The sequence below is a fragment of the Helianthus annuus genome, chromosome 1, assembly GCF_002127325.2.
Source record: "Helianthus annuus cultivar XRQ/B chromosome 1, HanXRQr2.0-SUNRISE, whole genome shotgun sequence".
Lineage (NCBI taxonomy): Eukaryota > Viridiplantae > Streptophyta > Magnoliopsida > Asterales > Asteraceae > Helianthus > Helianthus annuus.
In genome coordinates, this window is record NC_035433.2 from 131,265,160 (window position 1) to 131,287,323 (window position 22,164).

At 34.3% G+C, this 22,164-nt stretch overlaps 2 protein-coding genes across 2 annotated transcripts; one reads left to right on the forward strand and one right to left on the reverse strand.

Moving 5' to 3' along the window:
- The first annotated feature begins 5,781 nt into the window (after nucleotides 1-5,781).
- On the forward strand, nucleotides 5,782-6,969 carry LOC118491452. Its single transcript, XM_035989249.1, has 2 exons — nucleotides 5,782-6,035; nucleotides 6,778-6,969. Exons 1-2 carry the CDS (start codon nucleotides 5,826-5,828, stop codon nucleotides 6,967-6,969), a joined length of 402 nt encoding a protein of 133 aa, XP_035845142.1. The 5' UTR covers nucleotides 5,782-5,825.
- A 2,582-nt stretch (nucleotides 6,970-9,551) lies between these two features.
- LOC110931492 (disease resistance protein Pik-1) lies at nucleotides 9,552-9,881 on the reverse strand. The gene has a single exon (XM_022174887.1). The coding sequence runs from the start codon at nucleotides 9,879-9,881 to the stop codon at nucleotides 9,552-9,554; it is 330 nt and encodes a 109-aa protein (XP_022030579.1).
- Between the last annotated feature and the right edge of the window lie 12,283 nt (nucleotides 9,882-22,164).

Consider the following 22,164-nt stretch of genomic DNA (forward strand, 5'->3'; position numbering starts at 1 on the left):
GCTAATTCCTTTTTGGTTTCCTCAACAATGTTTATGTAATCGTTTTATGCTAACTTGTTTATGATAAACCACTTTGTTAACTTCGGAAACGCTTTTCTTTAAGGTTTCAATTACAGATTTAAATTCCTTTTCGTTTCGAACTAAAGCCATATTAGCCTCCTTGCACTTAGACAGTTCAATAACCAAACTTTGATTATGACTATGAAGCTTTTCGGATTCAAGCTTCATATCTGCACAAGATTTACAAACACTAGGAGCAGGAGTTTCAGAATTTACCTGACTCGTAGAGGCTGAGACATTTGCCATAAAGGCGGTATGAAAAGAAAAGATCCATCTTCAGAGAAGAACTTCTCCATTTCCTTAGATGCTACAGCACCCTTCTTGATCAGAACTGATTTCTGACATTTCAACTCCTCAGCTTCATTTAACAAGTCTTCAACATCAGAACTTGTTTCCTCCTTCACATCAGACTCAAAGTGATCATCTCTAGAAACAGAACTTTCTTCATCAGAACTCCTGGTATAACCGAACTGTCGTCACTTTCAGAAAATTCCTCCTTATGAACGTGCTTGATGTGATTGGTGATCTTTGCATAACATGATGTTCCTCCTCCTTGATCACCTTCTCCAAACTGTACAGACCAGTCACACCCTTCGTCAGCTTGAACGGTCAATGCTCGATTGGGATTTGATGGTCCAGACTGGTTCTGATTATTATTCAGTGCTACAATCCTCCTTTCACGATTTTCTTGCTGGGCATTGACATTTGAAGTACTCGTCTGGTTTCTGAATGGGTTATGATTGCCTTGTTTGGTTGGTCGGGTGCACTCACGTTTGAAGTGCCCCTTCTCGCCACAATTGAAACATGTGACTGCATTTATATCAAACCCGTACTTCGTGTCCTTTTTGCCTTCCAACGAAGTTCTTCCAGTTCGAGCCATGAAGTCTTTTGCCCTTCTAACTGTAGCAAAAGCCCATTTAATATCCATTAACTCCATTTCATCCCTATCGATCTGTTGATAATCTTCATTGGTCATATTGATGTTTCCAATTTGACCTGCTACCAACCCGCAGTAAGCACTGACCATTGTATTAATGAGTTCCATATGCTCCTTTGCTACTTCAATGCTAACTTGTGAGAGGTTTGAAGTATCGACTCTGACCATGTTAGGGTTTAGGGGTGGTGGATTGTTGGTATAATGAGCTTGTTGTTGTGGTTATGCTTGAGGTGTGGGTATTGATTGTGAAAGATAGGCACTTTGATCAAACTGTGGTTGAGCAGTGGTAACTTGAGGTGTAGGAATGGATTGTGAAAGATAAGCACTTTGATCCCACTGTGGTTGTGCTTGATTGAACTGTGGAAACGGAGAAGAGTTTGTATTGGATACAAACGCCGTTTGAAGCTTCGGTTGCTGAACGGAACTAGAACTAGCTGAAGGACCAAATCCAGGCAAATACATTTATGTATTTTGAGGAGGTGGAGCTGCAATTCTTTTAGCCTTCCTAATTTCTTCTTCAATCTTGTGCTCCAACTTCTGAATGAATTCAAAGAGACTGGCATTGGCTGCATCCAGTGCACCCATATGTTTCAGAAGCTCAATGAATGGACTCCACTTAGGAGGTAGAGCATCAGCAAACCGAGCAATCATTTCCTGATGGGTAGCATTAACATTGTAAGAACTCATTTCACTAATCAAATGATAGAAACGAGAAGTCATATCATTAAGGGTTTCATTTTCCAAGAACTAAAATGATTCAAACTCTTTCTTTAATAAATCATGGCGAGTCTTCCTAGAAGCTGCATTCCCTTCTCCTCTCGCCACCAATGCATCCCATAGGCTTTTCGTGGTCTTACAATATCCAAATTGATGATAGATTTCTTTGTGAAACGCTTGTGTAAGAATAGCAAATGCCTTTTTCTCCAAGTCATAGGCTTTCTTATCATCTTCAAGCATATTAGCATAACCTGCTGAAGTTGATGCTGCTAATTCGAGGGCAGGGTTGACTGCATTAATGAAACACGTCCAAAGTTCGGTGCTTTGCCCTTGAACATAGGTATGGAAACGTCCATTCCATGATGGATAATCATTCATGTGATTTAACTTGGGCGGGCGATTGTTGCTACCCGTCTCACTTTCGCTCAGCAAGAGATTTTGAATGCTTTGGTTTTGATTTGATACCAAGGCCCATTGACTTGCACTTATGGAAGGTTGTTGTTGAGGTATGGAGTTTGCTAAGTATGAGGCCATAGATGTTTGATTTGAACTTTGACCTGGTCGTGGATCCGTACTCCAGCCCCACACGGACTTGTGCAACTCATCTTCAATGTATACAAGAAGAATACCTGATCAAAGACTTGAAAACACAATGTTATGATAGATTTGCAAACCTTCTGTTGAAAAATGACACCACATACGACGAAACACTTTTCCACGAAACAGATGTGTTTCGTCGAACTCACTTATGACGAAACAGAGTATGTTTCGTCGAAGTATTAGGACGAAACACTTTTTGATTCGTCGAAGGGACCTTTGGCGAAACACTTTTTGATTCGTCGAAGGGACCTTTGGCGAAACACTTTTTGATACGTCACAAATCTGTTTCGTCGATAGTTTGATTCGTCGTGGTTTGTTTCGTTGAAAAAGGTAACCAGAGTTGGTGAGGTAGGTCAAATCTTATCCACAGACTGTCAACTCACACGACTTTTCTCACTTTAGCCCATACTAAAACTACCAACCAAGGTATGGTAACAATTTTTTAATCCTTTTTCACTTCTTTTCAGATAAAGTTTAAAATCAAAATCCTATGAATATTGATGAACAACTTGAATATCCCTTGGATAAATGAAGAACAAACCCAGAAAATGAAGAACAAACCCAGAAAATGAAGAACAAACCCAGAAAATATGAATTTTCCGGTCACCGTTAAATTTTCCGAAACACTAAAATGCACAAGACTTTCACTAAAAACCCGGTGTATCACACAAACAAACAATCTAACGGGGTTTTTGATAAAACTCTTTAGCAAACAACCATATTTCAACAGATTTTTGAACAACTTTTCCGGAAAATATGAGTTTTAAGAACAATTTTCTGAAAAACACACAAACACTTGATAAAACCGAACTATGTTTGATTTTAAACAAGGATAAGAGCCAATGCTCTGATACCACTTGTAGGTCCCGTTTTTCCGGTGGATCGATAACGTAAACCTATCCTTGTTTATCACAAACACGGTAACGGGTGCGGAATCCCCGTGACGGTGCAAACCAAACAAAGTGTAAAATAAGAACACGTGTAACCAAAAGATTCAATATCTATTGATTAGGCATGAGAACGATACAAACATATACAAACAATGTTTACTGACTGTCTCACAGCTCTCGTCTCTCGTCCAAGTTTCACACAGAAACAAATGAGAGCTATATATACTAAACACAGACACAGACTTGACGAAATACAAAGGACTCGGCGAAACACCTATGGGCCAAACCTTGGGCCTGAAGAAGCCCAACAGGCGACAAAACAGGGCTGGACCTCTGCGAAACACCCTAGTCGACGAAACATATTCAGTTTCGTCGACCATGTACAACAGCTTTCCAATTTGTATGCATTTTCAACTAAATGACATCCTCATGACATCACAGTGATGATGTCATGGTGATGTGTCACCTGGTGTTGGTTCGCGGCTCTCCGTGCTTCGCGTGTCGAACTCTGGGGCGCACGACGGAGGAATGCCGTGACGTCGGGCTTGAGTCGGACCTAACCGTGTCGAAACCAAGTCGTACTGAGCCGAGTCGAACCGAGCCGAGTCGCGTCCACACAAAGTGTATCAACAATTTCTATAGCTCTCACGATACTAAATAGATTTAAAATAAATGCATACTTATCCTATAAAACATAATAGTCCAACCGCAAATTAAGAATCCCATTTATTGCACAATCTCAATGGATTAAAAAAACATTTTATTAATAAAAATGTGAAAAAGAAAATGGAAAGCAACCGATTTCGGTGACCGAATTAATATTTAAAAAATTGTAGCCGCATAAAGGGGTATTGCACCGATATTGTACATGCATTAGAAAAACTGATATCAGTTAATAGCTAATAAATAAAAAATAAACATTTATATTCTCATTGTAGTACCTATAAAAAATTAGAATTAAAAAGTCAATCAGTTCCAAAGATAAACAACAAAGAAAAAAAAAACTTATTACATAACCGTCTACTAAACATGTGTCAGGTTAGTGGGAGGTAAGTTGTGGTGGTTTTGGGCGGCTTCCATAGTATTTATACATGTTGCTGGCTCCATTTTTTAGTTGTTAAGTTATCATCACAAAAAGCAGCATTCAAATGGATGTAAACATGATCAAAGCAGAAGATGAACACGCAAATGTATCTATTTATTAATATCGACACAAAAGGTAAACTTAGTATCTTAATTCAATGTGTATTTCTTCTTAGTTTTCTTAAGTAAATATCATTAATTTGTTTTGTTCAATTTTCAGAATGAATGTGACATGATAACCTGAGGAGGTAAATGGTTTTATGCATTATGTTCTCAAGAAAAAAGTATTTTTATTTCACACTCTAAAATTTGTAATGCAAATTTGTATCTAATTTTGTAAATTCTCTTTTCACGTGGTGCACTACCTGTTATCCTTATGTAATTTGTGATTGGAATGAAAATACATTATCAAGTTGATGTTTAATTTATCTTTTCTTGATTTCCTTTTCAGATGGAGAAGTTGATGGACACGAAAGTTGATACTAAGGTAAACATGAAAGACTTTGTTGTCAACGTATTAAACGTATTGTGACTATGGATTTTTAAGAATTTCAATAGCAATAATATACCATCTAAATCACTTATTAATTAAAACAAACGTATTGGCGATGATGAATTTACAAACTCTTAATTTATGTTTTAATGAAGAAAAATATAGAAACCTTGTGTACAACTGAATATGTTTTCACACAACCTATAGATATATATATACTTTTTTTGGAAGTCCAACAAAATTTTATTCCATACCATCTGGGCAACCAACACTACTAGAAAAGAGGACAATTTCCTATAGAAATTTTCTACACAATTTTTTTCGTCACAGATTACAACATTTTTATGACGAATTTCCTACAAAAAAATTCAAGATTTTGTTACAAATTTTCGATACATACACGACGAAAAACAAGAAACCCTAATTAATTGACAGTTGCGTCACAAATCTGTCTGAAATAACCTACAAAATGTTAATTATTATTCTTTACCGAATAAATATTTATATAAGCCAAAAAAGTAAGGGAAAATAATATCGTTTCCTACACATTTATGACGAAAAATAAGAAAACCCTAATTAATTGACAGTTGCGTCACAAATCTGTCAAAAATAATCTGCAAAAGGTTAATTATTATTCTTTACCTAATAAATATTTATATAAGCAAAAAAAATAAGGGAACATAATATCGTTTCCTACACATTTATGACGAAATATTTATTTTTTAATTAACTTAAGCCATCTGTCGGAATTCTGTCACAACTTGTGACAAGTTTTCGACAAAAAATAAGAAAACCCTATTTAATTGACAGTTGCATCACAAATCTGTCACAAATAATCTACAAAAGGTTAATTATAATTGTTTACCGAATTATTAATATATGCAAAATAAATAAGGGAAAATAACAACCTTTCCTACACAATTCTGAAAAAATATTTATTTATTAATTAAAATAAACCATCCATGTCGAGATTGCGTCACAACTTGTGACACATTTCCGACAAATATCCTTGTATCAATACAATTTCCTACGCATTTATGACAAAATGCTTAAATCAGTGACCCTGAGGTGTGGGCCGAACTTCAGTGAGTATCCAGATGACTCTGAGGTGTGGGCATGTGTGATTGGAGAAGGTCGCACGCGTTGTGTATATGGGGTAAGGTCTTCGGATCTACAATACTTGGTGACCGGGACATCTTCTTCTTCTGACGGGTCTGCACCATCGCAAGCAGAGTACCAACGGTCTCAAGAAGAGGTATCTTTATTACCATTTGGTATTACTAAATGTTAAAAATGTTGGTTCTTGTCCCTAAACTGACCCACCCATTTGATAGTTCAATTTTCACATACTAAGATCTCACTAAGCCGACCCATTGGGATGGTTGTGTTTTGCAAGTTCTAACGGTTTGGTTTGCGGTTTTACCAAACCGTGAATACCCTAGTATGTATGTATGTATGTATGTATGTATGTATGTATGTATGTATGTATGTATGTATGTATGTATGTATGTATGTATGTATGTATGTATGTATGTATGTATGTATGTATGTATGTATGTATGTATGTATGTATGTATGTATGTATGTATGTATGTATGTATGTATGTATGTATGTATGTATGTATGTATGTATGTATGTATGTATGTATGTATGTATGTATGTATGTATGTATGTATGTATGTATGTATGTATGTATGTATGTATGTATGTATGTATGTATGTATGTATGTATGTATGTATGTATGTATGTATGTATGTATGTATGTATGTATGTATGTATGTATGTATGTATGTATGTATGTATGTATGTATGTATGTATGTATGTATGTATGTATGTATGTATGTATGTATGTATGTATGTATGTATATAGAATGTATGCATGCATTATTATCTTTGGAAATCAAACTAATAAACATATTTTCTTTTGTCTCAAAACATTTCTTTATATAATATATTTACTAATTATAACTATATATATTTTATCAACTTTTTAGGCTCAAGTTATGCGAACCCGAATGGTTGATCTTGAAGCTCGGTTGGAAGAAGAAAGGAATCTACTTGCATCTCGTCTTGAAGAAGAAAGGAATCTACTTGTAACTCGTCTTGACGAAGAAAGGAAAGCAAGGGAAGAACTTCAAAAACAACTTCAAAAATTTATGAAGAATTGGCGTCCTCCCGGCCTCTAATTAGTTGTAGTTTTTGATATCTTTTTGGAATTACGTTGAATTGTATTAGCTTACGGTTTAAACATATTGGAACTTGCGTTGTAATGCATGATTTTTGAATTTATGTCATTGTAACTTTGGTGAATTTTGTAAAATAGGTTTTTGGTATTACAGATTATTTCTGGAATTTTTAGCCAGAAAAATGCAGAAATATTAATTATTTTTTGCAGTTTTTGTATTTAATAAATTAGGTGGTTGGAAATGTGTCACAACCAAAATAATGAAGTAATTTCTTATACCTCGACAAGGTGTCACAACATAAAAAGCGTTTGTCGGAAAACGGTCAAAAATAGTAGACCTTTTTTCTTTATTTTTTCAGAAATTTGTCACAAAACATACTCAGTTTCGTCGAAAACCCGTTACAAACAATACTCACTTTCCTCAAAAATTTGTAACAACACTTCTTATTTATTTGTCGGAATTGGGTCACAAAAAATACTCAGTTTTCGTAGGAAATTTGTAACAACACTTCTTATTTATTTGTTGGATTTGGGTCACAAAAATACTCAGTTTTCTCGGAAATTTGTAACAACACTTGTTATTTATTTGTTGAAAATGGGTCAAAAAATACTCAGTTTCCTCGAAAATTTGTAACAACACTTCAAATTTATTTGTACGAAGTGGGTCACAAATAATGTTGTATTAAAATTTGTTTGTCTGTTTGTTTTTTTTTTTTTTTTTTGGTCAGAAATGTGTAGACAAAAAAAAAAATCCTAAAAGATAATAATTAAATATACTGTAGGAGATTCGTAGCAATTTGCGACATAGTAGTTTCGTAGAAAATGTGTACGAAGTTGCGTAGGAAATGCGTTGAAAACGGGTATCCTACGAGGTGTTTTCCTACATCAGGTGTTTGTAATAAATGCGTAGAATAGCGACGCATTTCCTATAAAAACTGGTGTAAGAAGTTTCAGATTTTCTAGTAGTGATAGTGTGAGTAGTTAATTTAGATCTTAGGACATGTTTGGCTAAGATTTTTGAAACAACTTATCGACTTATTAGATTTTTGGAAAAGTCAGTATGGAATGACTTATTGACGTTTTCCCCCCTCATATACACACTCATTGCCAAACATCATTTTGAAGCTTATAACTTTTCAAAAAGTCAATAAGTTGTTTCAAAAAGGTTTGGAAACATTCCCTTAATTATGGTCTCGACCATAAACATTAAACAACGACTTAAGGCATTGACAACCGTGTGGAGCAAGTACAAAAGTCGGAAGCTTCTAGTGATGATGCCTTTCTTTTCAATAGTTTTGTCGTGATCCTCTTTTTCATCATCATCTAACAGTCCCTATCTAGTTCTAAGAGCATTCACATTCTATCCATCAAATCTTGAGAGATGGGTTTTTAAATTATAAAAAGTGGTTTAAGTGGTTGTGAGTGGAGGAGAGAGAAAATGTTACTGTTCATCTGTATATTTGGGGGGACACTGTTCACCCTGTATAATATTTTAATATATTTTGAAAGTGGTTGTGAGTAGAGGAGAGAGAAAATGTAATATATATTGAAAAGGAGAGAGAAAAAGTATTTGTTTTTAGTGGAAATATATTGATATAGGAGTTGTTTTTTAGTGGAATGTATGTATATTTTTAGTGGATTGGATGTGAATGCTCTTATAGTCTCCACCTAAATATTGTTTGTTTTGATGGGATAAAATCTGATAAAGTCATAAAACTATAATATTCTGCATTAAGTCTAAGATTGTGAAAAATGGATTTAATCTTTTATTTTACAAAAAGTTAATAAGCAAGCTTTATGATGATGAAACCAGAATTGATAATGATTTTGTGTTTCAAAAGGAGTTTAAGTTTTACGACTAATATTTGTAATTACATACACAGAGCATAATTTACAATTTAGAAATACGTAGGGTAAATATGACTCAAGAAACTCGATCGATTCAGTCTCTTCAAATCATTATTCTCGTTTTTAAAGTACCAATTCAATAAAATAGTTGAAATTAAATGCGCGGTTCACCAATGATCTCTAGATCAAGTGGTGGAGGGCTTGTATTTCTCTTGAGAGATGCAGGTTCGACTCCCACTTGGTGCAGAGTGAGGCAATGATAGGAGACCCAGGGAAACCTAGGTTGGATCCTTGAGCCAAACGGGTTTTACCGGTAATTTCACCGTCGTGCCTACGGGCGGGTGGGTTACTGGGTTTTCCCCGGAATTGGTGGTGGACTCGGGTTACTCTCGGAGTACTCCGTTTGTCCAGTGGGTGCCCCGAGAGTGCTCGGGATTGAGTTTGTTGGCCGTTCAAAAAAAAAATGCGCGGTTCATTATGAATGTACCAAGGAACATCATAATCAATCTTGGTTTCATCATAAAGCTTTAGTTTTATTGTATTTTCTTCCATCAAAACATAAGATAGATTTTGAAACACAAGAAAACCGATAGAAGAAACTAGAGCAGTATTTACATGAGAAAAGAAGGGGACCAAGTGAACTGAAGGACAATAATTATGTTGAAAGAAACCAACCAAAATTTTGTAATCTATTATTTTAACCTCTGTTTTCATGAGTTTGTGATCAGATCTCAATCAATAATAATAAGAATAATAGTAAGGCACGCCATAGCTCTGATAGTAGTACTGATAAGAAGGATCAACTTGCACGGTGGGCTTCTTGGGTTCTTCTTTCTTTGCCTCCACCGGGCCCACACTTAGGAGCTCCGTGTATCCAACCTTTTTTCTTAGTAAGGTTGTTAGTTCAACCGAGTCGATACCGTCACCGGTCACCGCTATCTGGTCTTTATCTGACCCAACGAAAGACGCGGATACAACTCCGGATATGCTAACCGCAATCTTCAGAGCTTTACGGGTTTTCTTGTCGCTGTCCATGCTCACCTTCACCACAATTTTTTGCTGCATTTCTTTCCGTGACTTGTATATATGATGATGATGATATATTATATAAAGTAGAAAGAAAGAGAAGGTGAATGAAGAATGAGAGTGTGTGAGAGGGTATTTATAGAGGCCAGGGAGGGACTGTTTGTTTGTTTGTTCGATGAAGAAGACCAAGACCACGTCAGTCAACGCAGTTAGTTAGAGGGAAGAAGTTTCCCACCTTTGGCTTTCCCTACCAAACAGTTTTGTCACTTTAAAAGTTATTATTGGACGCGTAAATCCCTATCATCTTTAGGGGACGGGACCTCCAAGCATCTGAACTCCAATTTTTTATAACCTCAATGAGGGATCACAGTATAATCGTACTACCAGTAAAACCATTTGATTATATCCATCTCCACTTCACTTTTTAACTATCTCTAGAATATAACTAGGTTTATGCATTATGCTAAAACAAATCTTTTTTTAGTTTGATAACATGTAAGTTGTGTTTTGATTGCTTGCACGTACCACTCCTAACACAATCTTAATAAAAATTAGAGTAAATTGTTATTTTAGTCCCTGATATTTGACCAAAATTGCCACTTTAGTCCAAATAGTTTTTTTTCTTGTCATTTTAGTCTAAATAGTTTTGTTTTCTTTCATTTTAGTCCTTGACTTTTCTCATTTTTTGCCATTTCCATCCAACCCACTAACTCCATTCAAAAAATTTAGTTAACTTAGGTGAATTTTGGCCAAACCACTTTTTTTTTTTTTTTTTTTTTGCAAGTGCGAGATGGTATGGGGATGGTATTATGCCGGTTTACAGTGAAGATGATGGCGGTGGTTGTTGGTTTTACGATGATGGTGGCGGTATTGGTTGATGACGTGGGTGGTGGAAAAGTGGCCGGTGGGGTGGGTGGTGGGGTGGGTGGGTGGTGACGGTGCAGGCAGGTGGTGGCGATGATAGAAGTTTGTGATGAGATGGGTGGTGGTCGATGAAAATGGGAAAAAATGACAAAAGACAGAGACTAAAATAACAGAAAACAAAACTATTTGAACTAAAATGGCAAAAAAAACTATTTGGACTAAAGTGGCAATTTTAGTCAAACCTCAAGGACTAAAATGGCAATTTACTAAAGTGAGCTTTCAGTTGTATATATACCAAGTGCAAAAACAGAAAAACCAAAAAAATAATAAAGCTGTTGTAAAACAATGGTCTATTAGCTACTAATATACAATTATATAAACATGAGAACAAAACTATAAAATTATGTAAAGAATAGAACATGAAGAATTCTTATTCATTAATCAATCTTCACCATATACAAATGCCTCTATATATTTAGGCATATACATTAATACAAAGAAAATAAAGAGATATGAGTTATGTATGTGGAGAGTCACCATATAAATGACTCATTCATAACACTCCCCCTTGACTATCCACATACTTTTAATACGCTTGGTGATACTGCCTCGTTAAAAACCTTGCTAGGAAAACCCAGTGGGACAAAACCTCAGCTAAGGGAAAAAGAGTGCAGCACGTATTTTCTTATTCTGATACTTCTGGATCAGGTATGTTGCCTCGTTAAAAACCTTACTAAGAAAACCCAATGGGACAAAACTTAGTTAAGGGAAAAAGAGTGCAACTTAAAAAAATCTCCCCCTCATTATAATATGTATCCTTTAAGTAACATGTGTCCATCTTCCTCGAATGTTACTCAAAACTTTTGTAGAATAATTTGTTGTTTGATGCCTTGAAGTGCAATACTTTATAATGAGTAATGTTGTAAAATCTTCTTGTGAGACTTCTAGTGCTTCCTCTTGCAAACAAATACCATAAGATCCACTACTATGTTGTGTTACATTCTTTACATCTACAAGACTAACGAAACTAGATTTCATAGGTTAGTAAAATATAAACACATACCATTCTTACCTTTAGGGTATCGACATATCTGCTTTACCATTCAAATGTCTCCTCATTGTACAGGTGCTATATCATGTTGATAAATTCAAATAAGAAAAACATATTATGCATAGATAGAAAGAAATATTAATGCACAATTGCACTTTAGCCATGGTACTTTTGGAATGAGAATCCCTACTTTGGTAGGAGATGATAATAGTCATTTCTTATAAAAAATGACTTAACAACCTTTAACATACTTTAAGGTTCAACTATGTCCATACTAAAATATCCAAACATCATCTTCTAGATGTACTTGAGGGATTAGTAAAATATGATTACATATATACTCGAACTACAGTTCGAGTAATAATTAGACCGTGCCAAGGTCATTCAAAAATTCTCCCTCTAAAAGCTCAACAATTTCTCTCAATGATGCCTAGAATCATTATTGTAAATTGCGATTATAGTGAACTTTTAAAAGTAGAATGTTCATAGAACATGGCTAATTTAATTAAACTTATATCCCTCTTTATTTGAATATCTCGAGTTATACAACACTCGACCCAACTATTTTAGTCCATACGTATTTTGTCAACTTCATATAATACGTTCTTGCGGTTTTTACATCATTAATGCTTCTAGCATTATCAATCCATGAGGGAATTCTTTCTATCTTATCCAAATATGCATGTGCTTTCACTCTTAGAAGTTTTTCTATATAAATTTGCCCTTTTAACACATAGATATATCTATATCATATGCAAAAATATCAAGAACACTTGCTTTTATCTCCAAAATTCATATTGTGCCATGTTTGTACACAATGTACATTGAGATGCCATAATAGGTACACATTTTCTATGTATGTTTATTGGAGTATTGGTGCACTATAATTACATCCATAAGGTGTTTCAATTAACCTCTTAAGCACTCAAATGGTTTAGGATACTCATGGGGAGTTCCAATTATATTCAATTCAATAACATATACAACATGTATATGTATTCAGATCTGAATTTATATAATAATCATAATATTCTCGAGAACTTATTTTATATGACTTAGTATCAAGTGATACATAACTTTCATAAGACGCGTGTCAATTCTCTTTTATATATTACCAGACTAATAAGATATTGGAAAGTCAATGCATCCACCACTGAAGAATACGTTTTCTCATAATCAATCATAGGTATTTGTGAAAATTCTTGTGCCACCAATTTTGACTTATATCACTTAATTTGATTTTCACATGATTCGCGTAAAGACACTTTTGTATCCAGCATATTTTACAACTTCAGTTGTATGGACTGTTGGTCCAGAAACTTTCCATTTCATTAGAGAACTAAACTCTGCCTTATTTGCGTCTTTCTATTTTTGTCAATCATTTCTTAATATTCATTCATAGGCAGATCTTAAATCTTGATCCTCATCATTTAATCATTTTAAGCGCTACAATATATACAAAAGTATAACGACGTCGATTTTTATTTCGATTCCATACATATCTTAGACATGATACAACTTAGCGAGATCTCTTTATTTTCAGGTACCTGAGGTTCTTCTTGAACCATCATGTCTATCGTCCCTTCAGGGGATCTTATTACTATAACCTCGACTTGACCATCTTAATTACTTGCTCCAATTTTCGAGGAATTTTATTGTTGGAATCAACTAGTCTACCACGCTATAGGCGTGCAATAGACTCATTACAAAAATATGTGGTTGTCCTCTTAGGACACAAAGATAACTGGAGCATAAGCAGTTGATTATGTGACTTACTTGGTCACTCTATTTAGGTCAGTGAACTTGTCTGGTAATTTGTACTTTAATATTGGTAAATGAATTATACTTTAAACTTCTAGTTCATAGTTTAAAGTCTGAGGATCAAGATGACATGATAATTCATTTTTACTTTTTACTTTCCAACTGCTTGTTATCTCCCCCTAATGTTGGGAACATTCATTCACTAAAGTGAAAACCAATGAGCCATAAACGAATTTCTCACTAACGGCTTTAAGTATTTAATCGTAGACGATTATTTATACCCAACATATTCTCAAACTTTTTAGAAGTCCCATCTTTGTGTGGTGTGGTGGATGCGTTTCAATATATGTCGCACAACCAAAATCTTTGATGAGACATCTTTGGTTCCTGACCAAAAACCAACTGTATGGGGAGAACTATCACTTATTGGCTTGATGTGAACTGATGGTACTATATATAAAATTACATGTACCTAAATGAACTTTTTCTCCTCTCATGATCATTGGCTTTGTAACCAATAGTAGACGTTTAGTGATTATCTCAACAATAACACTTATTCCAATGATTGTTAATAATTTGTGAATCAAATTCATTATTATCAAATAAATATACTAATCTGGATTAATATGCTTGCTGTCACATTAGCTAAGCCACAATCACACAAGCTTCAGGTTGTGGATTTGATAACCATTTAGACGATGCATCAATTTTAAAATACTAAATGGTATCATGTTTGTATATTTATTTTCGTTATCATTTCCAGAATATTTGGGGATTCACACCCTACTTTTGTTGATCAGTACTTAACTTCACTTGAGAGCAAACATGACATGTAATTATCAAGATAATCTTCTGGTTCTTCGATACTTTTCACATCATCATTAATGACTCGGTGTGGTCTAACCGGTCATGCCAACTAACTAAATACTTATGATCCATAAACCTTTGGATTATGATCGCATATGTATTACTTGCACGTATGTAATACAAAATGTAAGATACAAGAGAATGTATTATAACTTCAAAGTTTAAACCATCATGTTATATGGTCATTCCTTAGTTTGCCACTTTTGGTGGTCGATCTCATTATGACTATTGTTACAATTCTAATAGTCGATCTCATCATGACTATCATTTCAATTATTGTAGTCGATCTCATTATAATTTCTAATGGTTGATCTCATTATCAACATGACCATCATTGTATTTTTCTCAGTGATCACAATGATCAATATATATTCATTTCATGGATCAAAGTAAAACCAAACAATTTTCATGGTTTCCATTATTTACTCGGACATATAAATCTAAATTGATTTAGAACCTTTTGTTTCTTTTTAATGATATTGCTACCTTAGGATCATATTTGAGGTTTGACAAACAAAGTTTGTTTTATCCGATTTTCCCTTATAAATAAACTTCTCTTTGTTGTCCGAGTCATATAATAATACCGGTCTAACATCTCACGACCATTTAAAACTTGATAATGAGATACATGGAGTATGACACTTTGGGTGTCAAATCTACGCATATTTCTCCTTTTTCATGAGAGTGACAATAAACCATGATCTGGTTTAATCGTTCCATTCAATATTATCGATGCAAAGAAATGATAGCATATACAATACAAGATATCGATAGCAACAAATCATTCAATACATGATCTCATAGCATGTCATCATATAAAAACAACTTATAATAGGCCTTTATGAAATAAGAAACCTTTTCATCACTAATAAGCAAACGTATATAATTTATGTAATAATATATCATGGTATAACCAATCACAAAGATATGATATAACCAATCACAAAGATATCTTATATATATTCGTTACTTACTTTGAAACTTAAACATAAATCTCTTTCAAGTTCTCAGATCATTTATTATTTGAAAATTGGAATATTTATGAACTACATAGCGTACTCAATTTTTTCTTCTCAAATATTGATATTAAAAGAAACTAATGACATCAAATAAACAATCTATATATTGCACATATGAATCATATAGCAATGGTCATTATTTTATACAAGCAATGATAATAGTTAATCAAAAATTAAATTATTAAATATTATGGCATAGCCTAATGAATGCATGAGAAAAACCGACATCGCTAGAAAGGGTTTCTCTAATAACAAATAATGATATCTAGCAATAGGAATCAATTACATGAATTTCTTATATGCAAAATTTGTTATAAATGCTAGTATAACCCTAGTATAAATACCAAACGTTATTTTTATAATCATGCTATAACAATAATAATACATTGCATTATAGATTGTATACTTTATTTAAAACTAAATCACGTGATGTTTCCAATGAGCACTACACACATAACTCATTTATATCTAATTGTGTAAAAGTCCTTTGGCATGCTATATATTAACAATGACTAATGAAAACAATTAATTACGATCCACATTATAACTCATTTATATCTAATTGTGTAAAAATCCTTTGGCATGCTATATATTAACATTGACTAATGAAAACAATTAATTACGATCCATATTAATATTTTATCTTTTTTTACGGCCAACAAGCAAATAATTTCAGTTAAAGGAATAAAAAGGACTTCACTTGGGGTTTAACAGAAAAAGTGTATATATTATGTCCTTGATTGAGTAGTAAAACTTTATGAGATAAGATATTCTTTTCGATCAATTAAAAAGCATAAAACTTTTTTTTTTAAATAAATTATCATGGTATAATTAATTATAGTGTAACAAAAAAAAAATTATCTCACGTATACATATCTGTCATGTTAATTTGAAACTATGATTTTAACATATCATCATTTGTTTACTAGTAAATAAGCCCACCTTTTTTTTTACTTTCTACAATAATAAGTTATGTAGTTCCATATAATCGTAAAAGTATCACAAGGGTCTCAATGCTATAAATATAATATATTACCATGCAAATATTTCAAATATTCATATATAACATCTATTTGATCCAACTTTATGAATAAGATACCAACTCATCAATATAATCAAAATCACCATAACAAGAAACAAATTTAATTAAATCCAATTACTTGGTGTATGCTCTTGGGTTTCTATGCAACCATCTAAATTCATTTTTTTTTACCATTGTGTTCATATATTCTTATCCAAGCACTAAAAATAAATTAAGAAGTAGCCTACATATTGTTTATTAAAATAATGAGTAATACGGTATCTAATATGAATGGGTAAATTTTTTTTTAACTATATCTTTTATGTATGCACCGAAATCAATATTTTGGATATATGTCCTCAATTCATTTTTTGTCTTATCAATAAATTAAAATATACTAAATAACAAAATATCAATATTTTTTTTGCACTTAGAAATATATTATATCAAAAACTGAAACTTAAAAAGTCCTCTAAAATTGTAAATACAACGGTATAACGTCTCCATTATTTAAATAATCTTTTGAGATTGATATAAATTGAATCAAAACAGAGATTTAATTAAATAGTTAAATAATCTTTGAATTCGTTGTCCCATACAACAAACTCCCATTTCCAAATTAAAATTCAATCCAAATCAATATAATATTATAATTCATCAATGCATATCAACAGGATGTGTATATGTATTATGAGCAATAAGTTTTTATGTTGTTACCTTATTTGCCACTTGAGATAGGTTCGTGATTGCGGAATGGAATGCCCCGTCAAACGAGCGATGAGTGGGATGTTGGTGATAGTTGTTGTCAAGTGAGACTCGCAGTTGGTGGCTCCAGTAGGCAATATTAACTTGAACAAAACAATAGAGAATCGCTACCGCTATGGTTTTTTTTTTCAACAAAAACACCGTCGTGCTAATAACGTGTTGTAAAACAATGGTCTATTAGCTACTAATATACAATTATATAAACATGAGAACAAAACTATAAAATTATGTAGAGAATAGAACATGAAGAATTCTTATTCATTAATCAATCTTCACCATATACAAATGCCTCTATATATTTAGGCATATACATTAATACAAAGAAAATAAAGAGATATGAGTTATGTATGTGGAGAGTCACCATATAAATGACTCATTCATAACAAAAGCAACCTAGTGAATGCCATCCAATGGTTGTTGGCCGCTCTTCTCCACAAAGAAGAAGCATGAACTATTCCCCTCATCTTAAATGTATATATAGGAAATATATATAAATAAAATGTAAACCTTTTATTGTCAATTATTTTCTATTGTTTATGTGTGACTACTCTACGATCATCGACTTATTGTACATTCGTCTTCTCCATAACATCTACCCACATATCATCCTTTAACTACATTTGCCAAATTGTTCTACAAGCTCATTATAATCCAAATGGAAGAAGTGAAGAACAAAGGAATCATATTGAAGAATTACGTTAATAACTTCCCTAACAAATTCCACATGTTTCATGAATTTCTCGTAACACTATAATTGGTCAAGTTGAAAAAATTCGTCTAACACATAAATTTATTAGTGACGACCATCTTTACCAAAATCAAACAAACTTTGCTTCCTTCTCGGTCTAATGCGGAAGTGTATGGTCTTTAATCATGCGCAAAGCAATTAAAGACATGCACAAAAGACCATACCCAGACTCAACAACATTATACTTAGCCTTAACAAGAGCATGCATGTAGCCCCGGTCTCACACATGCTGCGCAACGACATCTTCTAAGACGAGTACACATATGGTAGGAAGTGTAGCCAATCAGCATGTGTCAGGACTAGACAACTCCCATAATGGCCAATCATGCAGGAGACAAGATGTATAAAAGGACAGTGATGTGGAACTAATAAGGTTGTGTTTTTCACTACTCCATGATCTCCACTCACAACTGTGACAAACTCGACATCAAGGACAATCGCCAGGCTACGTGGCTCCAATCGCCGTGCGCCCACACCTAAATCCTCTACACACACTAACGGTCATGTCAGACGAGACAAAGGGAATTTTCCTTAATGGCGACGAGCGGCCCAAGGCCCATCAGCCCATCTCCTTCTCCACACTCTTCAGCTATAAATAGAGATCTTTACCTCTCGGTTTAAAGATCGGCTCTCTCACTCTTAACACACACTCGTTTAGTCTTCTTAAAAGATACTTATTCTCACGCTGGAGGGTGGTTACAAGGAGAACCTCCCCAACCTCTTATCCTTGTAACGAGTCTCACGGTGTTTTGTTTTATATATTACATTCAGTTCATCATCGAGGGAAGACTAAGCATTCACCATTATTTGATGAGACCATACCCACAAGGATAAATCCATAGCATTTAGACTTGGTGTTTCTTCATTGGCGCCCACCATTTTTTTCTAGTACTCATCGTCCTTTCCTTTCCTCTCTGATCATCTGCATGAATGATCAGGGTATGTCTTTCCTGAATTTCGGTTCAAGCTCTCAACATGTTCTAGGTGCGAACAACACGCACGTCCAAATCTCACACGTTGACGGGTACACTGAGGGAAATTTTACTAGTGGAGGCATCACACACGCCACCAGTAGTGCCGCGCAAGCCAACCAGCACACTACTCCAACGACGCAAAACGTGGGCCCCTTCGCCCAGATTGTTTCATTACTTCCAAAGAGGGAGGCTCCCACCTCTTGGTTCATGAAATCGCAGGTTGCATTAGATGTGGTGTACGCGCAAGCACCGACTACTACATAGCAGACCACAGTAGTGTAGCCAAGTCCCAGAATCCTAGATTATACCTCTCTACTAAGTGATCACGCGTGAGCAGGAGGAAATTAACATAAAAAATGACAAATCATACTATGATGTAAGCACCACGCGCGACACAAGGGCCAGCACTGGCAGGCACAACGAAGCACAGTATGAGCACATGTGCCGAAAAACTCCCATCCAAGACCATCATGGTCCATGCCATATCAACAATGACGAATGGGATACGCACACGAGGGAGTCTAAGCTGACGTACAGATAGGCAGATCGGTCAAGTATGTTCCACAAAATTGATGGTAACCATCGGTCGTACAAACCATGCCCATGCACGGTGTACAATCTAGTCGCTGAACACAACTTCAGCCTAGTCTACCGACCAGTTGCTGCCACAGAAGAATCCAATTTCATCGCTAACATCGCCTTGGCCACTCTAGAAAAAGCAAAGCTCTAACCGAATGTGGGAAAATTTAGTAGTTAATCAGACCCTGACGACTACATCCGCCTGTTCACCAGCGCAAGTATGGTCGGCTGCTGGACACACCTGATATGGTGTCATCTTTTCATTTAAACTCTCACAGGCGCAACACGTGCATGGTTTGACAACTTACCAACAGGTAAGATTGAATCGTTCACAGACTTACAGGCGAAACAAGTGCAACATTTCAGCCAATAGAGGCTCGATGTTAGAGACTCAATGAACGTCATTGTCACACCTCGATTTTCAGTGGGCCCGAATGGGTTTAGTCGTGACGGTTGGATATCAGTTTTTCACAATTAATTAATAATAATGATGAGGAAGTATTAAGGGTAAAAATACATTCATAACATTAAGATGTTTAATATTTAAAGTACAAATTGTTCAAGTGTTCATAAAACAACCAACGGTGGATCAAGACAAAAAGAAGCTTAGACATCGTATGCCTTAAGCTAGGAGTTGCAAATTCCAATACTTTTAACATAGCCGACCCAGATTCCCAGCTTAATGTCAAGGTTCGGTACCTGCAGTTTAGTCTTTTGAAAATACGTCAGCTTTCGCTGGTAAATACAATTAACTGGCTCATTTTGAAAATAGTTTTTCAAAAATGAGTTTAATACATAGAGAAAATTTGTAGGTAATCTTCTAATATTTCTTGGAATTTAGTCTTGTCACCAGATTTACATATTTATCATACAATGGGAACCAGATATCGAAGCCGGTCATTTTCAGTGCTATAATGATTACTGTACACACCAAAGTTGAATAACATGTCTTACAGTCAGTATGCCTACCACGACACATTATTCTGTATGGCCATAATAGTTCATGAGTCGGGACGCCCGGACACAGTACCAATAACCCCCAATTGTTTCAGTTATCAAATATAACGGATTAAACCGGATTCTTACATTTATGAGCAATCATAGGCGGCTCATTTATGTAATACCCGCTCCAAGTGACTTACCCCAAGTTTTTAAAGAAAATAAGTTAAGAGTATTTACCTTTTAGCTAGCTTCCAACCATCACCGGTTTTCAAATATAGTAAAAGTCGTAAAGGCAAAGTATTAAACTCAAGTCCGATTATCTGGGGGGTTCTATTGTCTGGAGTGAACAGATTTAGCTATCTGTTAGAATGTATACGGGTCATAGGTTAGTTTCTTTGACACGACCCGTTACGTAAGAATAAGATTAATCGTTAGATTAAGCGTAAATTGATTAGAATGTGGTTTATATCTATCCAAGTGTAAGGACTCATTGGATAAAGGTTAATCAAACCAACATTCTAATTTGGAAAGGTTCAAAATGGTTTTGACCCGTTATGCCTAGTTTATGCGAACTAGGTTCGCATAACTAGTTATGCGCATAAAGACGAGTTCGAAAGGTCGGATGGGCATAAGACAAGTCCAAGTAGTAAAATACATCTTTAGTTGAACTACTTACTGTTACAAAGTCAGATTATAAGCTTGGTTTAGTTTAAAATCATTCAATTAGTTCATTTGACCACACAAAGGCATTGTGGTCATTTTTAACAATATAATTGCGACTTGTCATAAAACCCATCAAACGGACTGTCCATATGGTATAACTTCAGTGAGTTATACTCAACAATATTATGGTCCTAAAATAAGTTTAAAACAGGCCTAAACGTTGACCAAACGGGTCAGAATCAAAAGTCAAAGCAAAAGTCAAACTGCTTGACTTTTGACATAGAATAAGTGTTGGCTCATGTGGATCCCACCTTAAGAACACATGATAGAAAGCCAAAATAATTCTGCAATCAGTTGATCCTTCAATAACAATGCTTGAATTTTAAAAAACAAAACCAATTGTGGATAACGATTGTTCTTGAATTTTATTTATTATAATCATGAAACATATAGTAAGTGAAAATTGTTTTCTTTGATCTCATGTATTACAAATACATGGGGACGATTAAAAAAATATATACATATATGTATAACCATTTGTGAAAATGATAATAACAAATTATAAACATGATGGGGTTTTAAATTTTTTTGTTACGTCAAATAGTGATTGGTATATAAATTTTTGTTATCCCATGTTATTTTGATAAATTACAATAGCATAGATAGATCATTAATTTTAACTTATAATTTCAATAGCATTGATAAGCTAAAAATCTAACGTATCATACCATCGGTGCCTTGCAAGATTGCAAGAACCTAATCCCAAGTCGAACACAAATCATCGACAACTATAATGCTAAAATAAATATTAGATGAAAAAAAGCTACCAGAAACGAGTGTCGCAATGCAAAATGTCGGCCCCGCTGTATTACGTGGGCATCCTACTAGTGACATATAATACATGAGTCTATGCCAGAGAAAATTATAATATTTAACTAGGGTTTATATCATAGAAAATAATTTTATTTAATTCATAAAACAAAGTATAGTAGATTTTATAAAACAGAAAAGAGCAAATTACAAAATTAATCCTTTATGTTGACACCAGATTGCAAAGTGTGTCATTTG